Below are 12,754 nucleotides of genomic sequence, written 5' to 3'. Positions count from 1 at the left end.
ATTCTTTACGTCCTAAAGAAAATACCACATGAAATTGAAATTCTAAAAAAATAACCAATATTAATGAATATATCCAAAAATACCCTCTTTATAATATAAATAAACTTATACCATATAGGAGGGTATATTTTGGATATTCTAGTATATTTTGAATGTTATCGTTAAAATTGATAGAATTTCAAGTTCCTGTGGAAAAAACTTCAATATTCTAATCTCTAGCATGTCTTCAAAAGTCCATGATGAACAATGTCTTTTGTCTGCCCATTCATATATGATATACAATTCTGGTAAAAACCAATTATCCATTGAAAAGTCTGGTCATCAGTTGTTTACTTTTTCCATTTCACTTGCTGCATTTTTGCTAAGACGCCCTTGATGATTTGCATCAATGATTTTCTTGTAGTTAAGTAAAAGAAAGAGCATCGGAACACGAGGCTATCTGATTTGTACGAGGGTAGCCCCTCGAGTATAAATCAGATTGCCGAGTGTTTTGATGTTCTTCCTCTTTTTTATGATAGTCAAACATAAAAACCCGTTCCCTGTTGTCATAATTTGAAACCCCAGAAAAAGGAACCAATAAACGAGCATCTGAGTATGATATTGCTATCGCTGTTCCTTTCGCTTCCGTCACATCAGTAAACCCCAGCAAAAATGAGCCAATCAATGGGCATGCTCTAGAGTGCGGGTAATTAATACCTGCGCTCCAGTTCATTCGCTGTGCATGTATATGTATACGATTTAACCATGACATATTTTCAACAGAAAGGTCCCAAACTATGATACAGCTGTAATTTATCAAATTATCTTCACTCTGTGTTACATGTTAGACACCGTGGGGTTAAAGTATTATTACTCATTATTGACCAGTGTGTCAGTATTTGAATGCACATGTAGTTGGGGATCATGTCAACGGCAAAAGAAGTAAAATTATACCATTTCCCAGGTTCCTACTACTCCCTCAAGGTAAGATGATTTAATTCAGTCACCATTTTAAATATTTTTGTGAATTAAAATTTCTTTTAATACTTATGATAGGAGTGTATAAAAATGTGACGAGGCGAAGGCTTGAGGAGTCTACTGCACTTTAAATATGCTCATGTTTGCATATGTGTTACATTTTACATATTGATTTTTAGTTAAAGACTTTTTGTATTGGGACATCATCGCATACATTGTGGCTGTGATAGAGGTTGTACATGTATAGTCCTACCTTATAACCTCAATTCAAAATGTCACGGCTTAACCAACGTGTGTTTACTTAACATCTTAATGTCCATGGCGTTGAACTTAGATAATTGTATCACGGTATGAGAATGTACACCGGATTTAATCGCAGTATGAGTAAAGCTAAGAAAACGAGAATTGTGACCTTGTGAACGATTAAAGTGGCATTATGTTCATATTTTCATAGTAAAGATTAGCTGAATTGACTTTATTCTTCAAAAGATTGACTGTCAAAATGGTGTTTGACCAACAGTTGATATTGGAAAATGTTAACAATAAAATTATAAATCTGCCTAAAATATAAAAAGAACTGCCCTACTCTTCATATAAACTTAGCGTTATAGGTAAACTCTAATGGATATTTACAGAAATTTAGTTTAGATCTGTGCGTTATTTATTGTTTATGTGAAGTTAATTATCAAATTAAAAATGAAAACAGTTTTGATCTTCACCTGTTCAGTCACTATATATATACCCTTAGATGAGCATAATGTCACTTTAAATATGTTCATGATGAAGACGTTTTAAATCTTTTTATAGGCTTTATTGGCGCTGTATGAAAAGGATGTAGCGTTTGAAGAACAAGTGATAAACATCCAAGCTGGTGATCAAAATCAAGACTGGTATTTAGCCATCAATAAAAATGGAGAGGTTCCTGTTCTGGAGATTGATGGCCAATACACCGCTCAGTCTGAAACTATCATTGACGTCATTGATGAAACTTTCACTACCGGTAAATATTGTTTGATTCTTAAATTACCTCAGAATTGATATTAAAGTTGAATCATTTTAATATTTACTTTTTCTTTGAACAAAACAAATAATTTTTCTCTTACTTTAAATATGCTGAACATTCGATCTAGATGGTTTCAAACATCAGGTGAACATGATTTATTTCTTTGTTCACATGGCTACACAATCAGAACACTTCAACGATTTCTTATTATCAATCGTTTATACGAATTGAAAGTTGTTTCTACCAAGTTATCTCAAAAACGAAATTTAATTTTTGCATAACGAGTAATAAATGTATTTATTAACATCCAACATCTATATTATATAAATATAATGAATAAAAAAGATCTGATACCAAAAAGCAATTTTAAATTACTCACTTGGACGTTCCTGGATAAGTGGTTGAGGGCGTTGACTTCATATCACCTGTGGATCCGAATCCCGACATGGATTCTGGATCCTTACATATGATATAGCTATCCATCTAGCTTACGGAACGACGTTGGTTCCGACCAGGCGCAGGTACGTGTCTGAAATAATGCACAGAAGGGCACCTGAGGTTATCCTCCAGGAGTAAGCTGGAACAACACAATATGGTCTATACTATGTTGGTACGACATTAAACTCAAGTTAACCTATAGCTCTTCAGCGCTTCTTATGTAAAATTCTTCCAAGTATAATTCCCAATTACCGTAAATTATACCATACCCAGACTATGGTATAATTTTCAGTTTTGAAGATCGAAGGAGTAAGTGTTTCTGGGCGGAGCTATAGGTTAAAACAGATACACCATTGGTGCGTTGACGAGTTCTTGGTTTGCATAAATTATACCATAATCACGTGACCTTTCTTATGCAACCTCACTCGACTTCGTCTCGTGAGGTTAAGGCATAAGAAAGGTCACTTGATTATGGTATAATTTACGCAAACCCAGAAATCGTCAACGCAGCAATGGTATATCTATTACAAAACATAAACTTAATTAAAAAAATCCTAACTTTTAATTACAGTTTGTTTAAAAGCTTAATTTAGGTTTTGTAGCGTTGATTACACCAAAATACCGATTACTTTCACTCAGTTACCAATCTCATATCATGCTAACATGACAACTACACATTATCATTTTTAAGCAATTTTGATTCCTCTTTCTTTTCTAACAATTATTCAGAAGACTGATTTTCTAAACAAAACCAAAAACTGCAGGATTTTAATTAAGTTCACATTTTTTCAGGTTCACGATTGGTACCGGATATTGAAACTGGATACGGAAGTGACGTTAAAGATTTCCGGAAATTTCTCCACGACATACCAGTTGACGTAGTTACATACGGAATAATATGTAACCGTCATCTAAAGCACAAAGATGGAGTGATTAATGTACCGAAATTTTTCTCACGGAAAATGGCAGGTAAATATTTAATTGCAACTTCCATGTTAATTTTAACAGTACAAGCATCTATTTTGTCTCGACACGTGTGGATTTTACTACCGGCCAGAATCTCGCGTGAACCCAACTGGCGTCATGGCCTAGTAAATTCATGAGAGTATAATATCAGTATAATCGTTTAACCAAATAATAAATCACCTTCCTAACGTAACAACATTACGTCAATATCGTCATTGGGTCACACGTATACGTATAGTGTACAATTATACTGTTCGTCTTATCAGTGTAGTAAATATACTGCTTGTAGTAAATACTACAAAGTACATGTTCATAATTGGTTTTATTTAAGGTACATTATGCCTTATGTTAGACATGTACGTGTTTAATAATGTTAATAACAACTGATGAATGTAGGCTGAATGTGCAGTTATGTACAAGTTAAGATAGCCAAATGTAAACAAACTAGTACTTTGACTTCCATAAAAAATACTGATTTATTCACTTTATAATTATACCCATAAACAACAGAGCGAAAGTAGAAAAAATATTTATCGATGTGGTAAATGAGTTTTTTTAAACTGTAACAAATACCAAAAATAAAAATATTTTGAGAGAAAAAAAAAAGATAACATGTTTACTGTTTAGGTATATTTTGCCTGTCATAATAGAGAGTTAATGTATCTTTCTTCTTGCATTTAAGTACATCCGTATAAGCGCGAAGACTCATTTAAGGCTCGTGCCCGCAGAACAAATGATCTAATAAGCCCAAGGGCTTCTTAGATAGACGTGTAACAACGGTGTGTGATCACAAGAATCCTATTTATCAGGCCAATAGTTTTATTATATGAACTATCATTCCCGAAAAGGACTCATGCTGTATTCTCATCATCCACAAGGAGCTGTGCGTCAATGCTATCAATGCAATCAAATAGTGAAGATCAGAGGAAAACTGAACTTTTACCATTTTTGTCTTCAGATATTTCATCGAGAGATCCCTGGTTCGAACAATGGGCGAAACAAAATTTATTCTCGGACAATAAAGTTTAGTTCATTTGTCTCTGACCGTGGAATGATTAGTCGGTCACTTGAGAAATTAGTAATTGGTAATTGCTAGTTAGTTGTGCATGAAGTTGGATTTAAATCAGAAAACAACAAAAAATATTTACACATGATTGCATATCACCCTCCTAGGATATATTACCCGAAGAATATTTCTTATATCACCCTGGGGCACATAACTCTTGCATAACTCCATATTCAGCAAACTATTCATGTATATTGTGTCTCAACTTTATGTAGAAATGTATAAAATAATTATTGAACTGTTCTTATCTTGTTTAAATTTATTGTTAGGAGCAAAAACAAATTGTAAAAAATGATGATGGTTATTCTATTTATTTTCTGGATGTAAATATTCTTTCGCAGAACAGAAGTTTTCCGGTGAAATAAGCAAAATGCGGGACAAGTTAGAAAGAAGTCCGGCACCAGAATTGAGAGCTGCTCTCGAGAGAAAGATTGAGAAGGTTTCAAACAGATTGAAACTTGTTATGGACGAGAAACTGGTCGTGAAGCAGTTAGATGACCTTGAATTTGTTTTTGACAAAATCGAAGAAAGGCTTCTGAAAACAAAACGAGGTAAAAGCTGGATAAACCATAGATTAAATGATTTATTGTAAAAAAATGATGAATTCTATTCTATTTATTTCGTTGATGTCATTATTCTTCTGCAGAACAAAAGTTTTCCGGTAAAATTAGCAAAGGTCACGGTCAACAGTTACTTTGTCATGCATTGAAAAACATTAAAATATCTAGGCATTGAAGTAATATATCTTCAACCACTGACTTAAGTTTTCGACAAAAGTTAGTTGTAAAGTGTCTACAATTAGATAGATCTATCTCTATCTATCTGTGCTGTAAAATATTTTTGTGCCCCCCCCCCCCCCGTTAGTGGTGGGCATTTAGATTTACCCTTGTCCGTCTGTCCGTCCGTCCTTCCGTCCGTCCTTCCGTCCGTCCGTTCACTTTTGTGTCGCACGTAACTCAAAAAGTATTTGACCTAGAGTCATGAAACTTAACAGGAATTTTGATCAGCATGTGTAGTTGTGCACCTGGGTATTTTGGTCTGGATATTTTTGATATTTTTAGAGTTATTGCCCTTGACTTAGTAAAATTTTGCAATTTTCAACTTGTGTCGCATGTAACTCAAAAAGTATTTGACCTACAGTCATGAAACTTTACAGGAAGAATGTTGATCAGCATGTGTAGTTGTGCACCTGGGTATTTTCGTCTGGATATTTTTAGTATTTTCAGAGTTGTTGCCCTTGTCTTAGTAAAATTTTGCAATTTTCAACTTGTGTCGCACGTAACTCAAAAAGAATTTGACCTACAGTCATGAAACTTTACAGGAAGAATGTTGATCAGCATGTGTAGTTGTGCACCTGGGTATTTTCGTCTGGATATTTTTAGTATTTTCAGAGTTATTGCCCTTGACTTAGTAAAATTTTGCAATTTTCAACTTGTGTCGCACGTAACTCAAAAAGTATTTGACCTAGAGTCATGAAACTTTACAGGAATGTTGATCAGAATATGTAGTTGTGCACCTTGGTATTTTCGTGTGCATATTTTAGTTTTTTTAGAGTTATTGCCCTTGACTTAGTAAAATTTGGCAATTTTCAACATGTGTCGCACATAACTCTAAAAGTATTTGACCTAGAGTCATGTTACTTTACAGGAATATTGATTAGCATGTGCAGTTGTGCACCAGGTATTTTCGTCTGGATTTATTTAGTATTTTTAGAGTTATTGCCCGTCACTTAGAAAACTTTTGCAATTTTCAACTTGTGTCGCAAGTTTCTCAAAAAGGATTTGACATAGTCAATAAACCTTATGAGCAGGTTGCTCAGCATAATTTAGATTTGCACCTGGGGTTTCGCTTGTGAATTTATCCAGTATTTGTAGAGTTATTTCCCTTGACTTAGTAAAAAGATTGACAGAACAGTGTTGCGGTGGGGGCACCCGTGTTCTATGGACACATTTCTAGTTTTTATTTAAGCCTTTTCATGTAATGTTCCTTATCATCACCCACATCATATGTGAGGAGATTCATACTTCTAGCATGAATATTTTCAGAATAAATTTATTATTCTCCCGATGAACTTGTTAATTATTGGTTTAGAAACGATATTTTCATTCTTCATTTCTTAAAGTAGTACATGTATCTATTTCACACTTCAAATATTTGTTACTTATCATCACCGTAAGAAAAATAACTCTAGCATGTATATTTCTAGAATTATCTTCTTTTTTTTTGCTCTAAATTTATTTCTTTAAAGAATTTACTTAAGAATTTTAGTTTGAGTTTCAAATAAACCCCCATAGCATAATAATGTGGCAAGGTTCCTAACTTTCAGAATTATCTTCCACTTACCTACTTTATACTGTTTCATATCTTCAAGGATATAATTTCGACTTCAAAAATATATAGTATGTATCAACACTTTTATCACTTAAATAATATATTATGACTTTTATATTTGTGGTCTCAATAGAAGAGCAAAATTTAGAATTAAACAAAGAATTGGGACCAAAATGATAGCGGGGTGGCCTTAATTCCGGGGAGGTCTTTATTAGGGATTCTACTTTTACATTTATATATATTTCAGAATTTGATAGTAAACAAGATATTTGGCTATTCGGTACTGAATTTACAGCGGCCGACATCACGGCGACGACATTATTCGTTCGGATGCAGCTTATTGGACTTGACACTCGTTATTTCACGTGTGAAACGAGACCGGATGTCTACAATTACTTCTCCCGTCTTATGAAAAGACCGTCTGTAATAAGAATGAAGGTGAAAATGGAAGAAACTCAGAAGATAATGAAAAAGATGATGCTTAGATCAGTCGGGATAAAAGTTTTTAAAGTAGCGTTTGTGGTAGGGATACTCGGAATTGGTTATGTTGGGTTAAAAAAATATGGCGCAAATTTGTTTCAAAAATCATAAAATTGTCGGCTCTTATATCAATTCAAAATTCGTTGTTTTGAAAATAGTAAATAAAAATTGTAAACTAGAATTAAAAGGAAATCATGTTGATAAGTGTTTATGTTAGACCTTGTAAGTGTTGATAAGGCATGTAACAAAATATAAATTTTCATTTTATGGCCTTCAAAACTTTTGGATTATCGATATATCCACAGCATTTATAAAATACCCTTTTTTGTGAGTTTTCAGGTATATATAAAAAGCCAACTGTATTGTGTGCAATACATTTAAGGTGGTAATAAGCACTTGACTAAATAATTACATGGATCTTTATATTACAAAGAAATGCACATTCAGTAATTTAGATAAAAATATCCTAGGACCCTTTACAAATGACATAGATTTTAAGGTAATTATTCTTTCTTTAATGAGTGAAAACAAAATCAGCTAGCAAATTTAAAACAAATAAATATATTTGTCTTTAATACAGACTACATTCTGTAGTACGTAAACAAGTAATATAAAATTGTTACCAAGATTGCTTTAATCAAAATAAAGTATAAATAATTTATAATCATTATACAAGAGTTCCTGTAAATTGATGGTTCATCATACTGGATTGGCATATTTGTAATTTGCTAAGCATGAAACCCAATAAAAATGATCTGTCCCATGTTTTAGTAAGACCTGAAAGGTCTACCCCGCGGAATCGAGCACATGGCCAAAAACTACAACCACACTTCCTTTCGTAGTAAAACAGCAAAAAACATAAATTAGATAACGATGCAAAATTAATTTAAACTTACACATCCCAATCAGCTTTCTCCTTAAAGATTCTGTTACAAATTCCTTGAAAAGTAGAATAATTAATTCTAATTATACCCCCTCAAACAGACTTTTGAGGGGTGGGGTTATGTAGAAGTCAGCTTGTCGGTCGGTCGTTCCACCTCATGGTTTCCGGACGGTATTTGGAATGATTTATTGTAATCAAACTTGGTGTATAGCAACTTTATATTAAAACTCCGGTTGCAATTGCATTTTGAACCCTGGGGCCCATAACAAGGTAACTCTTACTTAATACAAAAAATGGTTCCTGGACAAAAACTAGAGTTAGGAGTGAGTTATTGTAATTAAACTTGGTATATATTAACCTTATGTTACCGGTAGGGATTGCATTTAGACCCTCGGCGGTCAAGGTCACTGTTACATTTACTAAAAATAGAAAAATGGTTTCCGGACAATAACTAGAGGAATTAGTTATTGAAATCAAACTTGGTATAAAGCAAGCTTAAGAAGAGTCTCCCCAGTTTGGATTGCTTTTGGACTCCCGTGGGTTAAAGGTTAAAGTTACTGTTATATAGGAAGCTCATAATAAGACCCCGGTTGTCAATGTAAATGAAAAAGGTTTGAGGACATTAACAAGAGGTGGGAAGGAGATATTGCAATCAAATTGGTATAAAGCAAGCTTATATGAAGAATGGTGTGGATCGAATAACATAACCACTTTAACATCAAGATATATCTATTTGTGATACTAATGTGAAAGAAGGAAAATTCAATAGCAGGACGCTCTGAAACACGTTTGCTGCACTTGGACAAATACATCTAAATATATGTACATCAAATACATTTCAGACTGGAAGCAACCTAATGCTTATTGAAGTCTTTTTCCCAATGTACAATAAATATATGTGCCGAAATAAGGCGAAATAAAATTGTCGTTTGTTGACTTAGAAGGCTGATGTGTTTACAACTTGCATCGAAATTGAATAAATAAATATAAGATATATCAATTATTTAAAGAAAAGCAAAATAAGACTAATAATGATAATAGTTTGATAAGTTCAGATAGAAAGAAGAATGAGATAGAAAAAGAAGGAGAAAAAAAAAAACAACAGAAAAAATGACCTGTGATTTAACCCTTAATGATAGTTGAAAATTATTGGAGAGTCAAACAAAGCGATTCGATTTTTAGTACAATATTTTATGAACTGCAAGGAATATTTTTCTCATTATCTGAGTCTGTAAGTGTTCGTGTTACCAAACAGGATGGTTTTTAGTGAAACATGAAACAGTATGTGCTTATACAGTTTATCAACTGAGGTCTTATGTTTTTATAAAGAGGACAGTCGAGAAAAAAATGACGAGTTGTTTCCCTTTGTCCACAGACGCAAAGAGGCGAAGGTATGATATTCTTAGAAAAAAGGTCTTCAGCCAAAGAGCTACAGTTGGTCCTCAGACGTGTGTGTATATCTATTTGTGATACTAATGTGAAAGAAGGAAAATTCAATAGCAGGACGCTCTGAAACACGTTTGCTGCACTTGGACAAATACATCTAAATATATGTACATCAAATACATTTCAACTGTAAAAGTAACGGTGATTTTAAAAGTGTTACGACTATACCCCCAAGTGTTACGACTATACCCCCAGCAGAGCTATTCAAAAAGTGTCTTCTTACGTTTGTAAGAAGACACTTTTAAATAACCGTTACTTTCCACGTATTTAATACAATTGAAATAAACGGTGTTCGGCTTGTTAAAGGACTCCTATTGACATGCTATATTTTTTCTAAAGTTTTGCCCCGCTTTTCTTTATTTTTATAGATAAAGTAGCAAGAATTTACATTATCGCAAGAAACTTTTCGCGCCATTCAACGTTGAATTTGTCTAATGCTTAAACTTTCTCATACTCTAATCCTCGTGCGAATCAAAATGAAAAAAATATTCGCTATGATTAGCCTTAATTTTCGCATGTTTCTTTCGAGAACTGTAACTTATTTAACAGTACCAGTGTTTTTAGTGAAAGTTATCTATTATCTATTATCTATAGCTACTTATCTGTAAACAAAAGGCAGTGCGCGTGATTATTCTCAGTGCTTGATAGTAAAACAAGAGTCTGGAGATTGTAGAATTATTCTAAGTTCAAAGGGGCCATATTTCTGTCTAAATTCACAATTACAATAGCTCTACCTATTTTTTCGAATAGTCGAGATAAATAAGAGATAAAGTCAATCTTAAATCGTAACAGGCGATATTCTAACTGCCTCAAATAGCCGACGAAAAGTTTGCGTAACTCATGAGTAAATTCAGTTCACCGAGAAATGGATCAAATAAATTGGATAGCCATTTCCAGAAACATAGTTACTGTTGATTTTAGCATTGACGAAACTAACAGTTGTTCTTTGGATGATGCTAAAACTTTACTTTTTTGGTATATTGTCTGACCTTCAAGAAAAAAAACCGTTTACTGTCCCAGCTGCCTCCCCCCACCCACACCCACACCCACACACAATCATCCCACCCCCACACACAATCATCCCACCACACACACACACACAATCATCCCACACCACACACACACACACACAATCATCCCCCACACACACACAATCATCCCCCCACACACACAATCATCCCACACACACACACACACAATCATCCCCACACTCACACACAATCATCCGCCCACACACACACACAATCATCCCCCCCACACACAATCATCCCCCCACACACACAATCATCCCACACACACACACAAATCATCCCACACCCACACTCACACACAATCATCCCACACCCACACTCACACACAATCATCCCCCACACACACACAATCATCCCCCACACACACAATCATCCCCACACACACACAATCATCCCACACACACACACAATCATCCCACACCCACACCCACACACAATCATCCCACACCCACACAATCATCCCACACATACACACAAATCAATCCCCCCCACACACACACAATCATCCCCTCACACACACAATCATCCCCCCACACACACAATCATCCCACACACACACACACAATCATCCCCCACACACACAATCATCCCACACACACACACAATCATCCCACACCCACACACACACACAATCATCCCCCCCACACACACACAATCATCCCCCCCACACACACACACAATCATCCCACACCCACACACACACACAATCATCCCCCCCCACACACACAATCATCCCACCCACACACAATCATCCCAACCACACACACACATCATCCCACACACACACACACAATCATCCCCCCACACACACACACTATCATCCCACCCCCACACACAATCATCCCACCCACACACAATCATCCCACCCCCACACACTCATCCCACCACCCACACAATCATCCCACACATACACACAATCATCCCATCCACACACAATCATCTCATCCACACACACAGTCATCCCACCCACACACACAATCATCCCACCCACACACACTCATCCCACCACCCACACAATCATCCCACACATACACACACTTATCCAATCCACACACAATCATCCCATCCACACCACACACACAATCATCCGGGCCCACACACACAATTATCCCACCCCCCACACACACAATCATCCCACCCACACACAAAATCATCCCACCACCCCAATATCATCCCATCCATACACACTCATCCCCCAACAATCATCCCACACATTATTCCACCCACACACAATCATCCCACCCACCCACAACACACAATCATCCCAACCACACACACAGTCATCCCACCCACACACACAATCATCCCACCACCCATACAATCATTCCACACACACACACATACAGACACACACACACACACACACAATTATCCCCACACACACGCAATCATCCCACCACACACACACACACACAATCATCCACACACACAATCATCCCACCCACACACACAATCATCCAACCGACACACAACATCATCCCAACCCCCACACACACAATCATCCCACCCACACACAAACAATCATCCAACCCCCACACACAATCATCCCACCCACTCACACACAATCACCCCAAACACACATAATTATTCCATCCACACACGCACAATCATGCTATCCACACACACACAATCATTCCACCCACCCACACACACACAATCATCCCACCCCCCCACACACAATCATCACACCCACACAATCATCCCACCAATCCACACACACACAATCATCCCCCACACACACAATCCTCCCCCCACACACACAATCATCCCACCCACACACACAATTTTTCCACCCACACACAATTTTTCCACCCACACACATACAATCATCCCACCCACACACACAATCATCGGTCATATACAGCTGAGCATTGCGTTTAGCTTAACATGTGAATTAGGAAACTTACCAAATTTGGGGTCTAAAACGTTATCCATATAACAGTGACGCAAAACATGTTCCGAGACGGTTTCGATGTTAAATGACATAATCGATCTCTCTGATGAAATCAGGCATTTTAACATTGTTTATCGTGAATGAAAGTGAAATCTGTCCGATTGAAATAGGTGCACGAAAATTCCGTGCGAATACAATTTACCTACACCTTTCACTGCCAAAAGCTTTAAGGCCATGCAAATATTTTCTATAGTTTTAT

At 36.0% G+C, this 12,754-nt stretch overlaps 1 protein-coding gene across 1 annotated transcript; it reads left to right on the top strand.

Moving 5' to 3' along the window:
- Nucleotides 1–806: 806 nt before the first annotated feature.
- On the top strand, nucleotides 807–7,445 carry LOC132730531 (ganglioside-induced differentiation-associated protein 1-like). Its single transcript, XM_060716483.1, has 5 exons — nucleotides 807–963; nucleotides 1,765–1,957; nucleotides 3,191–3,367; nucleotides 4,772–4,981; nucleotides 7,009–7,445. The coding sequence occupies exons 1-5, from the start codon at nucleotides 904–906 to the stop codon at nucleotides 7,350–7,352; spliced, it is 984 nt and encodes a 327-aa protein (XP_060572466.1). The 5' UTR covers nucleotides 807–903; the 3' UTR covers nucleotides 7,353–7,445.
- The last annotated feature ends 5,309 nt before the right edge of the window (nucleotides 7,446–12,754 follow it).

This window comes from Ruditapes philippinarum, unplaced genomic scaffold, assembly GCF_026571515.1.
Source record: "Ruditapes philippinarum isolate M1 unplaced genomic scaffold, ASM2657151v2 ctg185_1_1_1_1, whole genome shotgun sequence".
Classification (NCBI taxonomy): domain Eukaryota; kingdom Metazoa; phylum Mollusca; class Bivalvia; order Venerida; family Veneridae; genus Ruditapes; species Ruditapes philippinarum.
Note: the sequence above shows the minus strand (reverse complement) of the source record. Positions and strands in the feature narration are given on the sequence as shown.